General features: G+C 42.7%; 1 protein-coding gene across 1 annotated transcript in view; it reads left to right on the forward strand.

Annotated features, from left to right (window-relative positions):
* The first annotated feature begins 5,451 nt into the window (after window positions 1–5,451).
* The window catches only part of LOC118401938 (epidermal growth factor receptor-like), an 81,664-nt gene continuing 60,696 nt past the window's right edge, over window positions 5,452–26,419 (forward strand). The window contains exon 1 of the mRNA XM_052476719.1: window positions 5,452–5,731. Within this exon, the coding sequence (XP_052332679.1) occupies window positions 5,638–5,731 (94 nt within the window). The 5' untranslated portion in view covers window positions 5,452–5,637. The remainder of the gene's footprint in view (window positions 5,732–26,419) is intronic.

Raw genomic sequence — 26,419 nt, forward strand, 5'->3', positions numbered from 1 at the left:
AGAGAGGCTGTTGATAACCAAATAGCCCCAGGCAAAGCCCTAGTCCCAGTCTGACCTCCAGGCACTGCCCCAGCCATAGACCCAACCTCAGCCCGTGTCCCAGCCATAGCCCAAGTCCCAGCCCGAGCTCCAGGCCCTGCCCCAGACATAGACCCAACCCTATTCTCAGCCATAGACTTGTCCCAGCCCTAAAAGTGAGTCTTAAAGACAAAACAAACCATCTGGGAGAAAGAGGTCAGTGAGTGTTAAAGACAAACCATCTGGGAGAAAGAGGTCAGGGAGTGTTAAAGACAAACCATCTGGGAGAAAGAGGTCAGGGAGTGTTAAAGACAAACCATCTGGGAGAAAGAGGTCAGTGAGTGTTAAAGACAAACCATCTGGGAGAAAGAGGTCAGTGAGTGTTAAAGACAAGACAAACCATCTGGGAGAAAGAGGTCAGGGAGTGTTAAAGACAAACCATCTGGGAGAAAGAGGTCAGTGAGTGTTAAAGACAAGACAAACCATCTGGGAGAAAGAGGTCAGGGAGTGTTAAAGACAAACCATCTGGGAGAAAGAGGTCAGTGAGTGTTAAAGACAAACCATCTGGGAGAAAGAGGTCAGTGAGTGTTAAAGACAAACCATCTGGGAGAAAGAGGTCAGTGAGTGTTAAAGACGAACCATCTGAATGAAAGAGGTCAGTGAGTGTTAAAGACAAACCATCTGAGAGAAAGAGGTCAGTGAGTGTTAAAGACAAACCATCTGGGAGAAAGAGGTCAGTGAGTGTTAAAGACAAACCATCTGAATGAAAGAGGTCAGTGAGTGTTAAAGACAAGACAAACCATCTGGGAGAAAGAGGTCAGTGAGTGTTAAAGACAAACCATCTGGGAGAAAGAGGTCAGTGAGTGTTAAAGACAAACCATCTGGGAGAAAGAGGCCAGTGAGTGTTAAAGACAAGACAAACCATCTGGGAGAAAGAGGTCAGTGAGTGTTAAAGACAAACCATCTGGGAGAAAGAGGTCAGTGAGTGTTAAAGACAAACCATCTGGGAGAAAGAGGTCCGTGAGTGTTAAAGACAAACCATCTGGGAGAAAGAGGTCAGTGAGTGTTAAAGACAAACCATCTGGGAGAAAGAGGTCAGTGAGTGTTAAAGACAAACCATCTGGGAGAAAGAGGTCAGTGTTAAAGACAAACCATCTGGGAGAAAGAGGTCAGTGAGTGTTAAAGACAAACCATCTGGGAGAAAGAGGCCAGTGAGTGTTAAAGACAAGACAAACCATCTGGGAGAAAGAGGTCAGTGAGTGTTAAAGACCCATCTGGGAGAAAGAGGTCAGTGAGTGTTAAAGACAAACCATCTGGGAGAAAGAGGTCAGTGAGTGTTAAAGACAAACCATCTGGGAGAAAGAGGTCAGTGAGTGTTAAAGACAAACCATCTGGGAGAAAGAGGTCAGTGAGTGTTAAAGACAAACCATCTGGGAGAAAGAGGTCAGTGAGTGTTAAAGACAAACCATCTGGGAGAAAGAGGTCAGTGAGTGTTAAAGACAAGACAAACCATCTGGGAGAAAGAGGTCAGTGAGTGTTAAAGACAAACCATCTGGGAGAAAGAGGTCAGTGAGTGTTAAAGACAAACCATCTGGGAGAAAGAGGTCAGTGAGTGTTAAAGACAAACCATCTGGGAGAAAGAGGTCAGTGAGTGTTAAAGACAAACCATCTGGGAGAAAGAGGTCAGTGAGTGTTAAAGACAAACCATCTGGGAGAAAGAGGTCAGTGAGTGTTAAAGACAAACCATCTGGGAGAAAGAGGTCAGTGAGTGTTAAAGACAAACCATCTGGGAGAAAGAGGTCAGTGAGTGTTAAAGACAAGACAAACCATCTGGGAGAAAGAGGTCAGTGAGTGTTAAAGACAAACCATCTGGGAGAAAGAGGTCAGTGAGTGTTAAAGACAAACCATCTGGGAGAAAGAGGTCAGTGAGTGTTAAAGACAAACCATCTGGGAGAAAGAGGTCAGTGAGTGTTAAAGACAAGACAAACCATCTGGGAGAAAGAGGTCAGTGAGTGTTAAAGACAAACCATCTGGGAGAAAGAGGTCAGTGAGTGTTAAAGACAAGACAAACCATCTGGGAGAAAGAGGCCAGTGAGTGTTAAAGACAAACCATCTGGGAGAAAGAGGTCAGTGAGTGTTAAAGACAAACCATCTGGGAGAAAGAGGTCAGTGAGTGTTAAAGACAAACCATCTGAGAGAAAGAGGTCAGTGAGTGTTAAAGACAAACTATCTGGGAGAAAGAGGTCAGTGAGTGTTAAAGACAAACCATCTGAGAGAAAGAGGTCAGTGAGTGTTAAAGACAAACCATCTGGGAGAAAGAGGCCAGTGAGTGTTAAAGACAAACCATCTGGGAGAAAGAGGTCAGTGAGTGTTAAAGACAAACCATCTGAGAGAAAGAGGTCAGTGAGTGTTAAAGACAAACCATCTGAGAGAAAGAGGTTAGTGAGTGTTAAAGACAAACCATCTGGGAGAAAGAGGTCAGTGAGTGTTAAAGACAAACCATCTGGGAGAAAGAGGTCAGTGAGTGTTAAAGACAAACCATCTGGGAGAAAGAGGTCAGTGAGTGTTAAAGACAAACCATCTGGGAGAAAGAGGTCAGTGAGTGTTAAAGACAAACCATCTGGGAGAAAGAGGTCAGTGAGTGTTAAAGACAAACCATCTGGGAGAAAGAGGTCAGTGAGTGTTAAAGACAAGACAAACCATCTGGGAGAAAGAGGTCAAGTGTTAAAGACAAACCATCTGGGAGAAAGAGGTCAGTGAGTGTTAAAGACAAACCATCTGGGAGAAAGAGGTCAGTGAGTGTTAAAGACAAACCATCTGGGAGAAAGAGGTCAGTGAGTGTTAAAGACAAGACAAACCATCTGGGAGAAAGAGGTCAGTGAGTGTTAAAGACAAGACAAACCATCTGGGAGAAAGAGGCCAGTGAGTGTTAAAGACAAACCATCTGGGAGAAAGAGGTCAGTGAGTGTTAAAGACAAACCATCTGGGAGAAAGAGGTCAGTGAGTGTTAAAGACAAACCATCTGAGAGAAAGAGGTCAGTGAGTGTTAAAGACAAACTATCTGGGAGAAAGAGGTCAGTGAGTGTTAAAGACAAACCATCTGAGAGAAAGAGGTCAGTGAGTGTTAAAGACAAACCATCTGGGAGAAAGAGGCCAGTGAGTGTTAAAGACAAACCATCTGGGAGAAAGAGGTCAGTGAGTGTTAAAGACAAACCATCTGAGAGAAAGAGGTCAGTGAGTGTTAAAGACAAACCATCTGTTAGTGAGTGTTAAAGACAAACCATCTGGGAGAAAGAGGTCAGTGAGTGTTAAAGACAAACCATCTGGGAGAAAGAGGTCAGTGAGTGTTAAAGACAAACCATCTGGGAGAAAGAGGTCAGTGAGTGTAAAGACAAACCATCTGGGAGAAAGAGGTCAGTGAGTGTTAAAGACAAGACAAACCATCCGGGAGAAAGAGGTCAGTGAGTGTTAAAGACAAACCATCTGGGAGAAAGAGGTCAGTGAGTGTTAAAGACAAGACAAACCATCTGGGAGAAAGAGGCCAGTGAGTGTTAAAGACAAACCATCTGGGAGAAAGAGGTCAGTGAGTGTTAAAGACAAACCATCTGGGAGAAAGAGGTCAGTGAGTGTTAAAGACAAACCATCTGAGAGAAAGAGGTCAGTGAGTGTTAAAGACAAACTATCTGGGAGAAAGAGGTCAGTGAGTGTTAAAGACAAACCATCTGAGAGAAAGAGGTCAGGGAGTGTTAAAGACAAACCATCTGGGAGAAAGAGGCCAGTGAGTGTTAAAGACAAACCATCTGGGAGAAAGAGGTCAGTGAGTGTTAAAGACAAACCATCTGAGAGAAAGAGGTCAGTGAGTGTTAAAGACAAGACAAACCATCTGGGAGAAAGAGGTCAGTGCGTGTTAAAGACAAACCATCTGAGAGAAAGAGGTTAGTGAGTGTTAAAGACAAACCATCTGGGAGAAAGAGGCCAGTGAGTGTTAAAGACAAGACAAACCATCTGAGAGACATATATAAGGCACAACAATATAGTGGAGGCTGCTGAGGGGAGGACGGCTCATAATAATGGCTGGAGTGGAGCATATGGAATGGCATCAAACCACGTGTTTGATGTATTTGATATCATTCCACTGATTCCGCGCCAGCCATTACCACAAGCCCCTCCTCCCAAACTAAGGTGCCACCAATCTCCTGTGCAACTATAACTACCTTCCTTTAAAACAGGCAGTTGGAGTGTAGTCCACTTGAAAGAGTATTGATGTTCCTCTCTGTCCACAGCTGAAGAATGTGAAGGCAACATCAGATCCAGGAGAAATGTAAGGTTACGGAGGTCCAACACAGCAAGGTGAGTCCTGACCTCTCATTTCAGGTTCAATTGTGTTCAGGGTAGGCTGCCATAAACTACAAACCCCCATATGCCATAGATCAGCCATACTCAGACGGACTGTGGTCTGGATCTGGACACAGAACGGGGTCAATACAGACTGTGTAAAAAAATAAAATAAATGTTGATTCCTTTTTCCTAAGAAACATTTGCAACACATCCACATTCTCAAAATAGCATAAAAAAATCAAACCCTACTGTACCTATTTGTCTTTAGCCAAGCACTCTGTGAGGAGAGTAGAAATGGTAGTAACTTCACCGATACACATGATATCTTCTTCCTCCTCTGTTCTGCAACCAAAGACAATTTGCAGAGCCATTAGATTCCAGCATAATGAGATAACGACCGATGTGACAAATGTTTTCTATCACTCCTGTCCCCACAGAGTCTGCTCTGTGTACAGAAACACACACACACACACTGGCTCGGCGGCCATTTAGATCACTTTGACCAGGCTGACCTTCTGTCAACAATTGTCTGCACATGCTATTAATTGGCAATGAACTTGTCGAACCCTGACGGTGTTACTCTGAACACTTGTTTGTTTTAGGTCAAAAAAATAAGTGAGGAAGACTGAGGGTGACAAGATATAATAATGTTGCTATGGTTTTAGTCAGAGTAACACTTCCTATCAATACCCTCTTCATAATGCATTAGAAGAAGCACATGTATGTCTTTATTTAACTGAAGGCTTATGCATTTTATTTTATCTTTATTTTACTAGGCAAGTCAGTTAAGAACAAATTCTTATTTTCAATGACGGCCTAAGAACAGTGCCTGTTCAGGGGCAGAACGACAGATTTGTACCTTGTCAGCTCCGGGGTTTGAACTTGCAACCTTCCGGTTACTAGTCCAACGCTCTAACCACTAGGCTACCCTGCCTTCTGTATTTTTGTTAATCATGCAAATTACATTAGAATACGTAACTTCATATAGAAAAATTGAAAAGGGTCCCTTTGCAATTTCTTATCTGGTGACCTGAGAGGATGCATGAGAATTTACACCAGTGGTCCTCCTTACTGATGACGTCAGAAATCCCTTCGGTTTCTCTCGCTTTCCTTCGAACGTCTCGTACTGTTGAGAAATACAGGAGGAGAAGGAGCTGTCAAACTTACAAGTAAAGATAAGTCCTTCAGTTGACGCCACCTCACAGTTTTAATGTAAAGTTAGTTGGATTTTATGCATAATTAGTATGGACTGACACGTTTTCATACATTCGGTGGGGAAGAATGAAGACGAGTTTAACAAATACCATGGCTACACTGTTACAAATCTGGATCATTTTCACCTCTTTGGTCTCCTATGCGTTGCCGGAAAAGAAAGGTAAGACAAAGAAATATCATGTGCTTATATTCGCCTATTTTAGTGAACATTTTTGGAATCCTAGTTGCATTTCTTTAGATTATCAACGAAAGTTCAGGCATTTCACTACCGCGAGCGTAAAACACTTTCAAGATTTAGAAACTCCAGACAACCAGCATGGGAAAGAATCCAGTAACCTTAGTGAAAAGGTCTTTCTGGTTATTACTTGTCTGGGACTATGTAGCCCACTTGTAAAAAATAGTGCACTCAAGGTATATTATGATTGCCTACATTTTATAGAAAGTTCGGTGATACACTTTCATAGTAGGTACTGTTTGAGGTGCCAAGGAACACAAACATGGACCAATAGACCACTACAGCGCAACTACAGTATACATCCCATGCGAAACGAAGAATTTATGCTGCATTCATAACCAAGTGGGAAGGTGGTATTTACCACATACGAATTGGGGAAAATCCACTTGAAAGCCCCTCCAACTGGTAATTACTAGGTCTATCATCCCTGTGCTCCGCTTTCGCCCACATGCAGACATCTGACGTCACCTATTGAGGAAATGACATCAGTAACAGCATTTTCAGCAGTTAAATGCAACAACATTATTTATAAAAAGTGATCTATTAATATCTTTATTGAACACTAATATCTTTACAAGCATGTACTTTTAGTGTATGGTTGACGCAGCGTGTTGGCCAAATAGTTCAAAGCATGTGAATGCACCAGAGTCCAATGGTGGCAAGCTTAACACCACTCCAGCCGACGCTTGGCATTGCGCATGGTGATATTAGGCTTGTGTGTGGCTGCTCGGTCATGGAAACCGTTTCATGAAGCTCCCTAAGAACAGTTATTATGCTGCCGTTGCTTCCAGAGGCAGTTTGGAACTCGGTGGTGAGTGTTGCAACCGGGGACAGACGATTTTTACATGCTTCAGCACCCGGCGGTCCCGTTTTGTGAGCTTGTGTGGCCTACCACTTCGCGGCTGAGCCGTTGCAGCTCCTAGAGGTTTCCACTTCACAATAACAGCACTTAGAGTTGACCGGGGCATCTCTAGCAGGGCAGACATTTGACGAACTGACTTGTTGGACGAACTGACATCCTATGACGGTGCCACGTTGAAAGTCACTGAGCTCTTCAGTAAGATCCTTCTACTGCCAATGTTTGTCTATGGAGATTACATGGATGTGTGCTCGACTTTGTACACCTGCCAGCAACAGCTGTGGCTGAAATAGCCAAATCCACTCATTTGAAGGGGTGTCCACATACTTTTGTATATACAGTGTATGTTGGAGAACAATTTTTTGTACATACTTAATTGACCAGTGTTTTATTTTGTTTGAGTATGCCAGTATTCCACTCACTTTACCTGCTGGATGATTTGTGTATTCGCTTTGAGAAACTCCAGGTGGTGATTGTTCTGCTTTACTTGGTCAGTTACCATTGTCCACTCTTCTCTCCTGTTCTTTGGGACTTCACATTTTAGACTTGACGTTATCATATGTTTCTTATCTTGGGGTGTTTTTTGCTCTCCCTATGATGTACTTTTGACACCTCAAATGCATTTAAACCAGAGTAAACCAGGAGCCAGTAAGACTAACATCCAGTGAAGTACATGTTATCCCTCAGCTGACAAGGTGGCAAATTGATTACTTTGTGGTGGCAATATCGTGGAAAAAAAATCTTTATTGAGATCAAAACATTTATGTTTCATTTGAGTCATGTTAGGTAGCTTGCGGATGTTCTTATTTAGAGCGATTTACAATAAGTGCACTCAAACTCGGAGGCCAAAAACATGGTTCCTGACTAGCTCCAATTGCAACAGGTTTCATCAGCTGGTTCTATTAAGTTTAAGGCTGGGAATTGTCAGGAACCTGACAATTCAGGTTATTATCACGATACTTGGGTGCCGATACACGATACAATATGTTTTGCGATTCTATTTGTATTGCGATTCGATACTGTGATTTAAAAAAAATAATAATAATTGTGATTCGATGTTTTAAGCATATTGCTCACCATATGTCTGCCTCAGAGCGACGAGAAAACGAGTTTTGATCAGTCAGTGAAATAAGTGCTAAAAACAAATTGGCTCCCTATTTTAAAAGAAGATAGAGAACAAGGTATGGAGGAAAACCACTTTTTGTGCAGGTATCCCCCCGTCACTCATTAAGATACGATCCTTTCCCAGTCTTAGCCGGTGTTCACAGAATCATAACAAGGCAGGCGTGTTTGTGAGCCAAAAGACAGATTTCCTAAATATTTCCGAGCAGCTAAACAAACCGGACAGAGCACATTGGCCCCCTGTTGTGAAAGGACCCTAAATAAGGCTTTTAGAGAGCCAATAAAAAGAGAGAGAAGCAAAGAAATAGTCACTGGACTGGAGAATTTGTCTTTTTAAGTTTCAGTACATAGAACATATGTTTAGAAAGATGGTGTTACATAGAATTTCACAGTCCTGCCATATGGTTTAAGAGGACGAAGGCAAACGTCTTTTTGTTGTTTGGCCACGGGCTGTGACAGATGTTTCTTTTACTAGCAACTTTTTCGTAACACACACTCACAGTTCACAAAATATTCAAGCCAGAATGAACATGGTGCGAAATTACAGTATGTTATAGTCTGTTAATTTGACATAATTCTCCTCATGTTGGCTGATGTCTAAACAACAATCTGAAACGTTTCAGTCTTATAAAAGTAGCTGAGAGGTTCTGAATGCTGAGTGTTTGTGGTTACACATAAAGTCATGAGTTACTCAGTGAAGAGAAGATGTCAACAATGTCACAATATGTTAATGAGGTTCAGGTTGTGCCTTGTCTTTCCCATTCAACTCATCATTTGAAAAGTACTCTAAACTAGTGGATTTTTCTAGAATTCAAGAGACTATTCTATTTCTCTCCTGGGACTAAATGTCAGTGTTGAACTGGTGTGAGAAAAACACTAACAAACCTCCTAAATTAGTGACAACAAGAGCTGAAAGTCCTGCCTGAGTTTGCACTGGGGATCTGAATATATTTATGTGGTTATCCTGTATGCATGGGGATGACATCAAGGCAAAGCAGTGGGCTACTGGGCTCCTTATCCTCTCTTTGAGATGAGTGGGAGATTTGACAATGCATTTAGCAACAATTACCCATCTCCCACAGGAAGGGGGCCATGTCAATTATTTTGATTAATTTTTTATTTTATTGAACCTTTTTTAACTAGGCAAGTCAGTTAAGAACAATGACGGCCTACCCCGGTTAAACCCTCCCCTAACCAGGACGTCGCTGTGCCAATGGTGCGCTGCCCTATGGGACTCCCGATCACGTCCGGTTGTGATATAGCCCGGGATCGAACCAGGGTCTGTAGTAAAGCATCTAGCATTAGAACGCTGTGCCACTCGGGAGGCCAAAGTGTTCTGCCAGTCCTAATGTGACAGCCTGGGCCCAGCACCCCATTTAGTGCTGCTGGTGGTGGGATTTAGGTAGAACTAGTGTTAAGAGATCTTCCAATGTTTATTTCTGCAAGTTGGTACTAACCTGGTCCCAGATCTGTTTGCATTGTCTTGCCAACGCCATTGCTGTCATTGTCATGCCAAACAGACTACGTTGGCGCAGAGTTTCCCCTAGATAGTTTTTCACTGGCGGGGTCCCTAAATCAATATCCATGGACTCTAGTCAAGGGCCTGCCTACAATATTTGGTTAAAAAAAAGTTAATCTGAGAGCTCATCTGATGTTTCTTCCCGCACGCCATTGGTATCATTGATGATAAACTGTTATCTTCTGAGAAGACGCTAATATAACCCAGATAATTATCCTCATCATCCACCCAGAAGCAATCACTCCAGCAATTATACATTACTGGGCTCGAATGCATTTCAGACAATATGTCTTCCAGTGGATCTCTATTTGGAGAACTCAGAGATGGTTGAGATGGTTCTTGTTGCTGTCACCCCAAAATTCCTGTTTTTGATAGAGATGACACATCGAATTTGCAGATAGATGGCTGACATTTCTTTCTTATTGCAGGCAGTCCTAAAGATTCCTCTCATCTTTTCGGTGTGTCATCTCATCACATCTCTCCCCATGCCAAGCTGTCAGAGAGAGAAGAGACATGGAGTAGGAAGAGGTCCTTTCTATCTGTCTCTGTGGGTCCAGAGACAATAAAAGATGACCTGTGTCAGATCAGTCTAATCATAGGGACATGTTCACAGCTAAATCCTTAATCCCCATCACAACACCAGGCTGCCTGCGAAGCAAGGCCCGGCCCGCGTGGACACAATTTACCAAGCCCCCTTATATCAATATGCTGCAATATTCTGCTATTCCCAGTTAATAGATGACTGGAGCTCTTGTACGATGGTAGGTCTGGGTGACTGAGAGCATGTGAGATGTGTAAGTATGTGTCCAGTGAAAGTGCCACAGCCAAACTGCTATCTTTTAATGAAGCTGTGTGAATACTATCATACATTCAGACTCATGTATCCCCCCTATTCTTGTATAAGAGAATATTACATATTGGCACAGCAGGTGCTGGAGGTCAAAGATCATGTTCAGGTCTGACCTGATGAAGACCTAAGGGATCAAGTATTGTCAATAAAGCCTAGATTGCATTGTGCTTCCGATCCTTTTTTACCTTTGGCCTTCTTGCACACCTTCATTATCATACCTCAGTGCCACTGTACCATACCAGAAACCTTATCTTCCATAACACTTCATGTTCTCTGTTGGATTCCAACCAACATCTCTCTAGACTCTCCTTCCGTCATCTATTGTTTTCCATATTTTCAGAAAAACATATTATTTTCATTAAGGCCCACTCTATAGGATCAGATTGATATTGCCGTTGTCGGACATTAGTGAAATGTAGGTTAGAATACTTCAGTAACCCTAGAATCTCAGCTTGGTTGTTCAGTAGAATCTAGGGGGTGCTTGTCTGGTTATTGTAGCCTCTCTAACAGACCTGGGTTCAAACAGTATTGGTTTTCTTTCAAATACTTTTGAGTGTTTGATTGAGCCCTGCTTAGAGTGCCAGAAGTGAGGCGATTGCACTTTTGGGACTAACCCATTGTTTCCATTGCGCCAGGGCAAGCTCAGTCAAGAGTAGGTAAAGTGTTTGAAAGAAAACAAACACTATTTGAACCCAAGCATGCTCTCTGACCTTCCCAGATTTCTCATCTGCTTAAGCCATTGTTGTGGATATGGCTTCTGGAGCATGGCCATGAGAGCTAACTGTGGGCTGTTGGGGGAAAACTCACTCTGTTTCTGCTACTCTCTTTGATAAACTAATCTACCTCAGAGTGGCAGAGAAAGATTACATTTGGAGTACGGTTTCACAGAGGGACAACGGTGTTTCTGTAGATTGCAGGTATTCAGGAAGCAACACGAGCAAGGGCACCAAGCTGTGGTTCACAATCAACAGCCTCTATGTGAAGGAGGTTTGTGTCGTGCTGCATGAGGCAAATGGTGGTCACACCAGATACTGACTGGTTTTCTGATCCACACCCCTACCTTTTTTAAAGATATCTGTGACCAACCGATGCATTTCTGCAGTCCCAGTCATAGGACATTTATAAATTATCCTAATGAATTTATTTAAATTGTCTAATTTACTTATATGAACTGTAACTCAGTAAAATCTTTAATGTTTGCATGTTGCATTTATATTTCTGTTCTGTGTACAGTATGTAGAAAATTGTTGGCCTGTTGGAAACTACAATTCCCTACAGTTCTGGCTTGATCTGATCTATCTCTATAGAGAAACTACACAATGTGTGCATTGAGCTCACCATAAAAAGGTACATTGCCTGTTAAAAAACAAACAAAAGAATAACAGGATATTCGGCTAATCGCTCAGCACTATCATACGCTGAGGCCCATTGTTATTCTTCAGTTCCGTTATGTCATTAGGACACCATTAATACCAGCTTGTTATCATTCATCTGGCTTCTGTTCATGTTTGCTGTCATAGAAATGAATCAATATGTGTCATGATAAGCAGTTCTTGTGCTGTTAGACATACCAGATGGTCAATAGTGATGGAAAGTATTGAACATCCCTATCTCACACAGACAGACTTACAGTTGATTATCGATAAACACACTGTTTGTATCCCTAGGTAGACTACTGTGTCATCACCAATGCAGAATCCTGAAGATATGCATGGGAAAGGGGACTTTGTCTGCATGTAGTTACTCATTGAGCTTATTTCTTTGTTTGTGGTAACAGAGTCATGGAGTTATTTTTGAGCCTTTCCATGATCCAGTGGGTCACCTGTGGCTGTGTGAGAGGCTCCAGTGGAAAGAGACGCATGAATTTAGTCTGGAAAAACTAGCTAAAGGTCCTGCTGCTATCTTACCATCTCAACAGGTGCAGCCAATCCGGTGTACCAGGAAAACAGCCCACTGTTCACTTGAGTTCTTCAACCCCCTCCTTATAATTACTGCATTTAAGCCATATTTAACCAATAACAAAGTTTATCAGATAATACAGACTGTGAATTGAATGCTTTGACTGAATATGAATGTTGTCTTCCCCATAACCAAAATCACTCCCAATATCCATTAATACAACACACAGATAACTTACAATATTTGTATATGTTGTTGCATGATTTATAAATGTAGCATATTCGGTGACAGTAGGCCTGCATCAATATACACCAGCAAACAGCTATTCAAATATTGAACAGCAATAATGGCACAAACATTGGCAGTTGTTCCTCCGTGTTGTAAAAGAGACGAAGACCAGAGCCATAAGTGCAAAAGGGGTTGTATGTCAATAAAACCATATTGATGACGGCTAATTGAAAAAAACACTTCCAGTTCCCTTGCTTGGTTTTTGTCTGCTTGGTTAGCTGAAAGCACTGAAATGGCTTATGCAAACAGAAGTAGTACGTAAAGATGGAAAGTGGCAAATAAATGCATTTTCTCTAGTCTCTCTCCGTTCCTCTCTTCTCTCTCTCTCTCTCTCTCTCCTCTCTCTCCTCTCTGTCTCTCTCCTCTCTGTCTCTGTCTCTGTCTCTCTCTCTCTCCTCTCTGTCTCTCTCTCTCTCTCTCTCCTCTCTGTCTCTCTCTTCTCTGTCCCTCTCTCTCTCCTCTCTGTCTCTCTCTGTCTCTCTCTCCTCTCTGTCTCTCTCTGTCTATCTCTCTCCTCTCTGTCTCTCTCTGTCTATCTCTCTCCTCTCTGTCTCTCTCTCTCTGTTCCTCTCTTTTCTCTCTCTCCTCTCTGTCCCTCTCTCTCTCTACTCTCTGTCCCTCTCTCCTCTGTCTCTCTCTCCTCTCTGTCCCTCTCTCTCTCTACTCTCTGTCCCTCTCTCCTCTGTCTCTCTCTCCTCTCTGTCTCGCTCTCTCCTCTGTAGTGTGGTTTTCCACTTTAATTTTGAGTGTGACTCCAAATCCAGACCTCCATGGGTTGATAAGTTTGATTTCCATTGATAATTGTGATTTTGCTGTCAGCACATTCAATTATGTAAAGAAAAAGGTATTTAATAAGAATATTTCATTCATTCAGATCTAGGATGTGTTATTTTAGTGTTTCCTTTATTTTTTTGAGCAGTGTATTTAATTTGTCAACTTTTATATGTAAATTCATTCTCCTGTCTGTTCTGAATCTAGATTGAGATTCGGAATGTTTGTCTTCTATTTTCCCTTCCAGTTGTAGATCTAGGTTGCTGCTTGTTTTATGATATCAAGATTATGAAGATTATGAATCCCTATTCACTCTGGCCCCTATTCTGACCTGAGTTAAGCTCGCGTAAATGGAACGTAATTCCCTTTTTATATGTCTTCCTCCCAGACAAACTAAACAACTTCTTTGCTCGCTTTGAGGACTTTACAGTGCCATCGACACGGCCCGCTACCAAAACCTGCGGGATCTCCTTCACCGCAGCCAACGTGAGTAAAACATTTAAATGTGTTAACCCTCGCAAGGCTGCCGGCCCAGACGGCATCCCTAACCGCGTCCTCAGAGCATGCGCAGACCAGCTGGCTGGTGTGTTTACGGACATATTCAATCAATCCCTATCCCAGTCTGCTGTTCCCAAATGCTTCAAGAGGGCCACCATAGTTCCTGTTCCCAAGAAAGCTAAGGAAACTGAGCTAAATGATAATCACCCTGTAGCACTCGCTTTAGTCATCATGAAGTGCTTTGAGAGACTAGTCAAGGATCATATCACCTCCACCCTACTTGACACCCTAGACCCACTCCAATTTGCTTACCACCCCAATGGGTTAACACCTTAGTACCCTCCAAACTCATCATTAAGCTCGAGACCCTGGGTCTCAACCCCGCCCTTGTGCAACTGGGTCCTGGACTTTCGGCCGGGACGCCCCCAGGTGTTGAGGGTAAGAAACAACATCTACACCCCACTGATCCTCAACACTGGGGCTCCACAAGGGTGTGTTCTCAGTCCTCTCTTGTACTCCCTATTCACCAATGACTGTGTGGCCATGCACGCCTCCAACTCAATCATCAAGTTTGCAGACGACACTACAGTGGTAGGCTTGATTACCAACAACGACAAGACTGCCTACGGGGAGGAGGTGAGGGCCCTTGGAGTGTGGTGTCAGGAAAATAACCTCCCACTCAACGTCAACAAAACAAAGGAGATGATCGTGTACTTCAGGAAACAGCAGAGGGATCACCCACCTATCCACATCGAAGGGACAGTAGTGGAGAAGGTGGAAAGTTTTAAGTTCCTTGGCGTACACATCACAGACAAACTGAAATGGTCGACCCACACAGACAGCGTGGTGAAGAAGGCGCAACAGTGCCTCTTCAACCTCAGGAGGCTGAAGAAACTTGGCTTGTCACCAACAACACTCACAGACTTTTACAGATGCACAATCGAGAGCATCCTGTCGGGCTGTATCACAGCCTGGTACGGCAACTTTATAGCCCACAACCGTAAGGGTCTCCAGAGGTTAGTGAGGTCTGCTGCCTGTTCACCCCGCTATCTTCCAGAAGGCGAGATCAGTACAGGTGCATCAAAGCTGGGATCGAGAGACTGAAAAACAGCTTAACTCTCTGTTAAACAGCCATCTATCAGACTGTTAAACAGCCATCACTAACATTGAGTGGCTGCTGCCAACACACTGACTCAAATCTCTAGCCACTTGAATAATTAAAATTGATGGAATACATGTATCACTAGTCACATTTACCAATGCCACTTTATATCATGTTTACATACCCTATATTTCTCATATGTACAGTGGGGCAAAAAATTATTTAGTCAGCCACCAATCGTGCAAGTTCTCCCACTTAAAAAGATGAGAGAGGCCTGTAATTTTCATCATAGGTACACTTCAACTATGACAGACAAAATGAAAAAAAAACTGAATTTATTTGCAAATTATGGTGGAAAATAAGTATTTGGTCACCTACAAACAAGCAAGATTTCTGGCTCTCACAGACCTGTAACTTCTTCTTTAAGAGGCTCCTCTGTCCTCCACTCGGTACCTGTATTAATGGCACCTGTTTGAACTTGTTATCGGTATAAAAGACACCTGTCCACAACCTCAAACAGTCACACTCCAAACTCCACTATTCCAAGACCAAAGAGCTGTCAAAGGACACCAGAAACAAAATTGTAGACCTGCACCAGGCTGGGAAGACTGAATCTGCAATAGGTAAGCAGCTTGGTCTGAAGAAATCAACTGTGGGATAAATTATTAGGAAATGGAAGATATACAAGACCACTGATAACCTCCCTAGATCTGGGGCTTCTAGGCAAGATCTCACCCCGTGGGGTCAAAATGATCACAAGAACGGTGAGCAAAAATCCCAGAACCACACGGGGGGACCTAGTGAATGACCTGCAGAGAGCTGGGACCAAAGTAACAAAGCCTACCATCAGTAACACACTACGCCGTCAGGGACTCAAATCCTGCAGTGCCAGACGTGTCCCGCTGCTTAAGCCAGTACATGTCCAGGCCCAACTGAAGTTTGCTAGAGAGCATTTGGATGATCCAGAAGAAGATTGGGAGAATGTCATATGGTCAGATGAAACCAAAATAGAAATTTCTGGTAAAAACTCAACTCGTCGTGTTTGGAGGACAAAGAATGCTGAGTTACATCCAAAGAACACCATACCTACTGTGAAGCATGGGGGTGGAAACATCGTGCTTTGGGACTGTTTTTCTGCAAAGGGACCAGGACGACTGATCCGTGTAAAGGAAAGAATGGGGCCATGTATCGTGAGATTTTGAGTGAAAACTTCCTTCCATCAGCAAGGGCATTGAAGATGAAACGTAGCTGGGTCTTTCAGCATGACAATGATCCCAAACACACCACCCGGGCAACGAAGGACTGGCTTCGTAAGAAGCATTTCAAGGTCCTGGAGTGGCCTAGCCAGTCTCCAGATCTCAACCCCATAGAAAATCTTTGGAGGGAGTTGAAAGTCCGTGTTGCCCAGCAACAGCCCCAAAACATCAATGCTCTAGAGGAGATCTGCATGGAGGAATGGGCCAAAATACCAGCAACAGTGTGTGAAAACCTTGTGAAGATTTACAGAAAACGTTTGACCTCTGTCATTGCCAACAAAGGGTATATAACAAAGTATTGAGATAAACTTGTGTTATTGACCAAATACTTATTTTCCACCATAATTTGCAAATAAATTCATAAAAAATCCTACAATATGATTTTCTGGATTTTTTTTCTCATTTTGTCTGTCATAGTTGAAGTGTACCTATGATGAAAATTACAGGCCTCTCATCTTTTTAAGTGGAGCACTTGTACAATTGGTGGCTGACTAAATACTTTTTTGCCCCACTGTATATACTGTACTCGATACCATCTACTGCATCTTGCCTATGCCGTTCGGCCATCGCTCATCCATATATTTATATGTATGTATTCTTATTCATTCATTTAAACTGTGTGTAAAAGGTAGTTGTTGTGAAATTGTTACATTACTTGTTAGATATTACTGCATGGTTGGAACTAGAAGCACAAGCATTTCGCTACACTCACATTAACATCTGCTAACCATGTGTATGTGACTAATAAAATTTTATTTGATTAGATGTTCTATGCTATAAGAATGCTATAAGAATGGCATGCTATTCACCCGCTATTCGTTTTGGGTCGAAATTGAATAAATTAAGTTCTGGTGAAGGTGTGTCTACAGATACGTCTTATTCTGACCTGGACTTCATTCCCTGATAATTCCACCAACTTTAGGAAACCATTAATAAGGTTTCCTCTCCAACTCCTCTCCCCTCCCACTCCTCTCCTCCTCCCTCTCCTATCCCACTCCTCTCCCTCTCCTCTCCTCCAACTCCTCTCCCACTCCTCCCCCTCAACTCCTCTCCCACTCTTCTCCCTCTCTCCTCCCACTCCTCTCCCTCCTCTCCATGAATAAGGTCTAGCGAACCTACCGGTTCCAAGTCGGAAAAGCATTTACAATACCTTATTTTTTCAAATAGAAATAACAACATTCTCTATGCACTCTAATTAATTAACAACTTGATAAGAGCTAGGTAAATGAGTCGTCCGAATGGATAAGGGAATTGTAAATCTAAATTACACTTGTTTTAGATATATTTTTAACTTATCACTGGAGGCAAATGTGAAACCAGTCATTTTGTAGGAAACTGAAGCATTAAAGTTTATGAAATGCTTATGCACTATCTGTCACGCCCTGACCTTAGAGAGCCTTTTTATTTCTCTATTTGGTTAGGTCAGGGTGTGATTTGGGTGGGCATTCTAGTTTGTCTGTTTCTTTGTTGGCTGGGTATGGTTCCCAATCAGAGGCAGCTGTCTATCGTTGTCTCTGATTGGGAATCAAACTTAGGCAGCCTTTTCCCCACCTGTGTTTGTGGGTAATTATTTATTTTCTGTGAGTGTTTGTGTGCGCCACTGTTGCGTCACGTTCGGTTTCTGTTGACCTGTTTTTTTTTTGTGAAGGTTTCACTTTATTAAAGCTGTGGAATTACATGCACACTGCGCCTTGGCTCATTTATGACAGGGAGTTTGAAGACCGTGAACGTGACACTATCAAATGTCTTAATTATAGGCAGGGTTGCACATTTTGGGGAATATTCAGAGGTGGAAACGTTCCATTGGAATTAATGGGAATATATGCAAATGTAATATTAATACCATTTAAATGTAGATGTTTTTGCTTTGGATATATTTACCATATCATATGGAGACAAACATTTTACGTGTTGACAGTAAAGGGTCCAGGCCAATTGGCAAAGGAGGTATTGTCACCCTAGAATTAGCTGGTATATGGGCCTAGCTCGAGGCTAGCTGGTGCTTGCTTCGGGACAGAGGCGTTAGCTAACAGTAGCCACTCGTTTGAAGCTAGCTAGCTGCGATGATCTGGTGTAATGATGCAGAGCGGCAGGAATCCGGTGATATGGTAGAGAGAAGCAGTCTGATATGCTCTGGGTTGATATCGCGCTGTGCAGACTGGCAGGTGTTGTCTGAGCTAAGGCTGGCTGGTATCCGAGGAAAAAGGTGAAGACCGCTAGCTGTGGCTAACAAATACTAGTAGCTAGTTAGCAGGCTAGCTCCTAATGGAAGTTCCAGTTATAAGAAATAGAAATAGCAGATCCCTACCACATTGGATAAGGCGGGTTGCAGGAAAACATATTTAGTTTGTAGATGAAGTGACATTAAGATATATGCAAGAAAGTCTGGCTATTTACACGGGATAAGACAAAGACAAATACACACGTCTTACTGCTACTCCATTGTCTGTCACCAGTGCAAATACCTTGTATGGGCCAAGGTCATTGATGACTGCCTTCAGCTCATCTGCAATATAGAGACCAGTGTGTCTGTTGTCCCTTGTGTCTGTGCTCTGATAGAATACTGGTTGAGGGGTGGAGATGATGTAGTTAATTATTCCTTGCCCACAAACATTCGACCGCCCATCAGAGATGATTCCATTGCAGTCTGCTTTTTCTAGGATTTGATTGACTTTCACTTGATCTCTGTTGAACTCTGCATCCAGCAAATTAGTAGATAAAGCATGTCTGGTTGGAGGGTTGTATGGTGGGCAAAGAACATTCAGAAATCTCTTCCAATACACATTGCCTGTGATCATCAGAGCTGAACCAGTTGCATACACAGCTCTAGCTAGACATTCATCAGCATTTCTCTGACTTCGTTACTCAATAACGGGTAAAAAAAACAACTTTGGATTCCAGGAGGACTGTGAGCTGCTGCTATCGATAAGGTGTCAGATTCATAATTTTCACCTCGAATAGAAGTAGTGACTTTTGTCAGAGGTTGTGAGAGCTGAAGGAATTTTATGCACTTGGCCAGATGATTCTGCATCTTTGTTGCATTCTTCACATATGATTTGGCACTGCATTTGCAAATGTACACAGCTTTTCCTTCTACATTTGCTGCAGTGAAATGTCTCCACACATCAGATAGTGCCCGTGGCATTTTCCTGTGAAGATTATACTTTTTTTTTAAAGAATATAAATAAATACAATTCCATGTACAGATAAATAGTTAAGCAGTTAGATTAAACAACTCCTTTGTTAGATAAATGTTTTAAAATGAAACGTATGGCAACAGATGAATTAACACTCCTCAGTTAGTAGGCTCAAGCAAGCTAAAACACACCTGTTAGCAAAAACTTACGAGCAGAAATTGTTAAGTTAGAAATTATTTCAACACACTTTGTTGTAGGCTACTATTTACTAGTTAACAAAGAATCATGTATGTCATATAAAATATATTCACCTCACCCCAGTATTTTAATCAAAACTTACCAGAAAACATGTAGTCCTTGGCTCAGACCATTTAGTAGTGAGGGCTCAATAGCATCTAATTAGTGTGCAAGATCTTGACAATCATTTACATTACATTTACATTTAAGTCATTTAGCAGACGCTCTTATCCAGAGCGACTTACAAATTGGTGCATTCACCTTATGACATCCAGTGGAACAGTCACTTTACAATAGTGCATCTAAATCTTAAAGGGGGGGGGGTGAGAAGGATTACTTATCCTATCCTAGGTATTCCTTAAAGAGGTGGGGTTTCAGGTGTCTCCGGAAGGTGGTGATTGACTCCGCTGTCCTGGCGTCGTGAGGGAGTTTGTTCCACCATTGGGGGCCAGAGCAGCGAACAGTTTTGACTGGGCTGAGCGGGAACTGTACTTCCTCAGTGGTAGGGAGGCGAGCAGGCCAGAGGTGGATGAACGCAGTGCCCTTGTTTGGGTGTAGGGCCTGATCAGAGCCTGGAGGTACTGAGGTGCCGTTCCCCTCACAGCTCCGTAGGCAAGCACCATGGTCTTGTAGCGGATGCGAGCTTCAACTGGAAGCCAGTGGAGAGAGCGGAGGAGCGGGGTGACGTGAGAGAACTTGGGAAGGTTGAACACCAGACGGGCTGCGGCGTTCTGGATGAGTTGTAGGGGTTTAATGGCACAGGCACGGAGCCCAGCCAACAGCGAGTTGCAGTAATCCAGACGGGAGATGACAAGTGCCTGGATTAGGACCTGCGCCGTTTCCTGTGTGAGGCAGGGTCGTACTCTGCGGATGTTGTAGAGCATGAACCTACAGGAACGGGCCACCGCCTTGATGTTAGTTGAGAACGACAGGGTGTTGTCCAGGATCACGCCAAGGTTCTTAGCGCTCTGGGAGGAGGACACAATGGAGTTGTCAACCGTGATGGCGAGATCATGGAACGGGCAGTCCTTCCCGGGAGGAAGAGCAGCTCAGTCTTGCCGAGGTTCAGCTTGAGGTGGTGATCCGTCATCCACACTGATATGTCTGCCAGACATGCAGAGATGCGATTCGCCACCTGGTCATCAGAAGGGGGAAAGGAGAAGATTAATTGTGTGTCGTCTGCATAGCAATGATAGGAGAGACCATGTGAGGTTATGACAGAGCCAAGTGACTTGGTGTATAGCGAGAATAGGAGAGGGCCTAGAACAGAGCCCTGGGGGACACCAGTGGTGAGAGCGCATGGTGAGGAGACAGATTCTCGCCACGCCACCTGGTAGGAGCGACCTGTCAGGTAGGACGCAATCCAAGCGTGGGCCGCGCCGGAGATGCCCAACTCGGAGAGGGTGGAGAGGAGGATCTGATGGTTCACAGTATCGAAGGCAGCCGATAGGTCTAGAAGGATGAGAGGAGAGAGAGTTAGCTTTAGCGGTGCGGAGCGCCTCCGTGATACAGAGAAGAGCAGTCTCAGTTGAATGACTAGTCTTGAAACCTGACTGATTTGGATCAAGAAGGTAATTCTGAGAGAGATAGCGGGAGAGATGGCCAAGGACGGCACGTTCAAGAGTTTTGGAGAGAAAAGAAAGAAGGGATACTGGTCTATAGTTGTTGACATCGGAGGGATCGAGTGTAGGTTTTTTCAGAAGGGGTGCAACTCTCGCTCTCTTGAAGACGGAAGGGACGTAGCCAGCGGTCAGGGATGAGTTGATGAGCAAGGTCATAAGGGAGAAGGTCTCCGGAAATGGTCTGGAGAAGAGAGGAGGGGATAGGGTCAAGCGGGCAGGTTGTTGGGCGGCCGGCCGTCACAAGACGCGAGATTTCATCTGGAGAGAGAGGGGAGAAAGAGGTCAGAGCACAGGGTAGGCCAGTGTGAGCAGAACCAGCGGTGTCGTTTGACTTAGCAAACGAGGATCGGATGTCGTCGACCTTCTTTTCAAAATGGTTGACGAAGTCATCTGCAGAGAGGGAGGAGGGGGGGGGAGGAGGATTCAGGAGGGAGGAGAAGGTGGCAAAGAGCTTCCTAGAATCAGCTGCACATGTGATGGAAGAATGCACTGTGCATGCAGAGGGTTGCAATTCCATTGAATTGGGGATAGTTTAACCAAAATATACCACAAGACCTAGAATTGCCTTATGTGTGTCCCACAAAAAGGTTCACTGTTATAAGCTAACTTTTTGGGGGTGAATTTAAGCAAAAATCCCAAAATTCCAGGGCTTAACATCCCATTTACCGGAAAGTTTCAGACCCTTGGCAGCCCTAATTTTTTGTCTACCACGAACTCTGTCTCCGTTTTCTACCGTGTTAAATATCAGTGTCGGCCTTCAGTAGGCCTAATTACCGCACACATTCATCTTCCAATTTCCCTTCAGTAGGTATAGTCTACATTATTATTCCATTTAATTACATTGTTTTGTTTACCTTCATTTGTTTACCTTACGCACTCTGATTTTAAATTTCATTCAACCACTGAAAACTGTCCAACTTGCCAACAGATTTTCTTGTGGTGTTTTCATTTAATAGGGTTTTCAGTACTTTTATCTTAAGCCATCCTTTAAATATGGTGTTCCTTTTTTAGTTCTAATTTTATCGACAGTTCAGAATATTAGGGATAAATTGAAGAAATCATAAAAAAACAAATTAAATTGAATCATAAAAAACAGGTTTGGAGAGTCTTTACACACGAAAGAAAGAAAATGGTGGTTTGATTCATTCTGAAAATGGTAATGTTGGAAGATTAGTGTACATAGAATTATAATAGGGAGAAGAGTGTACAATAGTAGGCTATACCCTCGTCTATTGCTTGCACAAACCATGGAACTCTGCCAAGTATTGCGCCATGCTTCAGGTTCAAACTTTTACGGCTTCTGCTCTCCGCTCCATGATAATTGAATTAGCCTACATGTCTTTCAAAAAATATACAGTGCATTCAGACCCCCTGACTTTTTCCAGATGTTGTTAGGTTACAGTCTTATTCTAAAAAAATGTTTTTTCTTCAATATACATACAATATTTCATAACGACAAAGCGAAAACTGGTTTTTAGAAATGTTTGCAAATGTATATTTAAAAAAACAGAATTGCCTTATTTACATAAGTATTCAGACCCTTTGCTATGAGACTTGAAATTGAGCTCAGGTGAATCTTGTTAACATTGGTCATCCTTGATGTTTCTACAACTTGATTGGAGTCCACCTGTGGTAAATTCAATTGATTGGACATGATTTTGAAAGGCACACGCCTGTCTCTATATAAGGTCCCACAGTTGACAGTGCATGTCAGAGCAAAAACCAAGCCATGAGGTTAAAGGAATTGTTCGTAGAGCTCCGAGACAGGATTGTGTCGAGGCACAGATATGGGGTAAGGTAACAAAACATTTCTACAGCATTGAAGTTCCCCAAGAACACAGTGGCCTCCATCATTATTAAATGGAAGAAGTTTGGAATCACCAACACTCCTAGAGTTGGCCATCCCCGGCCAAACTGAATAATCAGGTTAGGAAGATGACCAAGAACCCGATGGTCACTCTGACAGAGGTCTAGAGTTCCTCTGTGGAGATGGGACAACCTTCCAGAAGGACAACCATTTATGGAGCACTCCACCAATCAGACGGAAGCCACTCTTCAGTAAAGGGCACATGACAGCACACGTGGAGTTTGCCAAAAGCACCTAAAGGACTCTGACCATGAGAAACAAGATTCTCTGGTCTAAGGAAACCAAGATTGAACTCTTTGGCCTGAATTCCAAGTGTCATGTCTGGAGGAAACCTGGCACTATCCCTAAGATGAAGCATGGTGGTGGCAGAATCTTGCTGTGGGGATGTTTTTCAGCGACAGGGACTGGGAGACTAGTCAGGATCGAGGGAAAGATGAACGGAGCAAAGTACAGAGAGATCCTTGATGAAAACCTGCTCCAGAGCGCTCAGGACCTCAGACCGGAGCGAAGGTTCACCTTCCAACAGGACAACGACCATAAGCACACAGCCAAGACAACGCAGGAGTGTCTTCGGGACAAGTCTCTGAATGTCCTTGAGTAGCCCGGCCAGCCCCGATTTGAACCCGATCGAACATCTCTGGAGAGATCTGAAAATAGCTGTGCTAACGACGCTCCCCATCCAACCTGACAGAGCTTGAGAGGATCTGCGGAGAATAATGGGAGAAACTCCCCAAATACGAGGCTGTAATTGCTTCCGAAGGTGCTTCAACAAAGTACTGAATTAGAGGTCGACCGATTAATTGGAATGGCCGATTAATTAGGGCAGATTTCAAGTTTTCATAACAATCGGAAATCTGTATTTTGGGGCGCCGATTTGACAATTTTTTTACATATATTTTTTATACTTTTATTTAACTAGGCAAGTCAGTTAAGAACACATTCTTATTTTCAATGACGGCCTAGGCACCGTGCGTTAACTGCCTCGTTCAGGGGCAGAAAGACAGGCTTTCACCTTGTCAGCTCGGGGGATCCAATCTGGCAACCTTGCAACTTGTCCAACGCAATAACGACCTGCCTCTCTCTCATTGCACTCCACAAGGAGACTGCCTGTTGCACGAATGCAGTAAGCAAAGTTAAGTTGCAAGCTAGCATTAAACTTATCGTATAAAAAACAATCAATCATAATCACTAGTTAACTACACATGGTTGATGATATTACTATATATTATCTAGCGTGTCCTGTGTTGCGTATAATTTGACTGGGCATACAAGTATCTAAGTATCTGATTTAGCGGTGGTAGGCAGAAGCAGGCTTGTAAACATGAATTCAAACGGCACTTTCGTGCGTTTTGCCAGCAGCTCTTCGTTGTGCGTCAAGCATTGCGCTGTTTATGACTTCAAGCCTATCAACTCCCGAGATTAGGCTGGTGTAACCGATGTGAAATGGCTAGCTAGTTAGGGCGCGCTAATAGCGTTGCAAATGTCACTAGCTCTGAGCCTTCTAGTAGTTGTTCCCCTTGCTCTGCATGGGTAACACTGCTTCGATGGTGGCTGTTGTCGTTGTGTTGCTGGTTTGAGCCCAGGGAGGAGGGAGGAGAGGGACGGAAGCTGTACTGTTACACTGGCAATATTAAAGTGCCTATAAGAACATCCAATAGACAAAGGTTAATGAAATACAAATGGTATAGAGAGAAATAGTCCTATAATTCCTATAATAACTACAACCTAAAACTTATTACCTGGGAATATTGAAGACTCATGTTAAAAGGAACCACCAGCTTTCATATGTTCTCATGTTCTGAGCAAGGAACTGAAACGTTAGCACATATTGCACATTTACTTTCTTCTCCAACACTTTGTTTTTGCATTATTTAAACCAAATTGAACATGATTCATTATTTACTTGAGGCTAAAAATATTTTATTGATGTATTATATTAAGTTAAAACAAGTGTTCATTCAGTATTGTTGTAATTGTCATTATTACAAATACATTTTTTTTGGTCCTCCAATAATCGGTATTTGTATCTGCGTTGAAAATCGGTCGACCTCTAGTTTGAATACTTATTTAAATGTAATATTTCAGTTTTGAATTTTGAATAGATTTGCAAACGTTTCAAAAAAATCTGTTTTTTGATTTGTAATTATGGGGTATTGTGTGTAGATTGATGAGGGGAAATAATACAAAAATAAAAACTACAAATTAGAGTAAGGCTGTAACGTAACAAAATGTGGGATTTTTGGGGGGAAAAAGTCAAAGCGTCTGAATACTAATACGTTACTAATGATCCACAGCAACAACCACACGACTTTTATGGCATTTAAAGAGGAACCAAATTAAGGTAAACAACTAGAACATTAATGTAGGCTATACCAACTGAAGGGAACTAACAGTAAATTGTCAGTTGAATATGTGTGGTTATTAGGCCTACTCACGGTCGATACTTAACATGGTAGAAAAAGGAGACCGGGAAATTCGGGGTAGCCTATAATTAAGACATTTGAGAGTGCCAATCCCTGCAAATCATAAGGCCATCATAAGGCCAATTTAAGTTCTGCATAACCGCACAGCATTTACAGGGGTGCAAACGTGTCACCTTTTGGCGAAATTCGCCGTTTTGAATCCAAAATAGTGATTCGTATAGATTCGATGAGAAAAGTTCGGGGGGAGCTTAGATCAGTACTGGCTGATGCGCATTTGGAGCAATACTGACTGTATCCAAGGCTCAGCCAATCGTTTACATACAACAGAATACAGTGCAGCATGCGACTGAAGAAAGAAGCGACAACCAATTTATTAGTTACAGCATCAGCGCGCGCTCTGGAAAGGCAGCGCGTCAGTTACATACAGCAGCGCGTCTCCTGAACGATAACGAGAAGGTGATGTTAGGTGAGAAGCATGACCACGGAGACCGGGCGAGAAGTTGATGAAACGTACTTCACGTGCTGTAACTATAATAGAGCAAAAAATAGAATGCCTGTTTCTACTTTAAGATGTTTTTTTTCCCAACTGCAATATTTATGTGTGTGGTCACAAGCGTTCTATTATAAAGGCTGTCATGGCTAACTGCAATATTAGTGTATTGCTTTTTTCTCAAGACTTTAGTGTCATTTGCAGTAAAGTCTAGGCAACAAATAACATTGGATTTCTTTCTTTACATTTTTTAGCTCTGAGTTAGGTTCACATCAACCACTTTTTATTTTACACACAGAGACTGATCATGTAGATCATTTTTGGGGCCCTCAGCAGTTCGCATCCCTGCAGTTAATACATTGTACTGCTTCAGTTTGCTGCCATATGACAGTTTTTTTCTCTCCAATGATTATAAGGTCAAATAAATCTAAAACAAGTGTAATTTATAATTCCCTTTTCCAAACAGACTAATTTTCCTAGCTCTTATCAATAGCTCTTATCAAGTTGTTAATTACAATGCATAGAGAATGGTGTTATTTATATCTGAAAAAATAAAGTACTGTAAATGCTTTTCTGACTTGGAACCGGTAGGTTCGCTAGACCTTATTCATGGTTTCCTCACACGTAAAGGTGGTGGAATTATCAGGGAATGAAGTCCAGGTCAGAATAAGAC

The sequence above is a fragment of the Oncorhynchus keta genome, chromosome 23 (genome assembly GCF_023373465.1).
Source record: "Oncorhynchus keta strain PuntledgeMale-10-30-2019 chromosome 23, Oket_V2, whole genome shotgun sequence".
Lineage (NCBI taxonomy): Eukaryota > Metazoa > Chordata > Actinopteri > Salmoniformes > Salmonidae > Oncorhynchus > Oncorhynchus keta.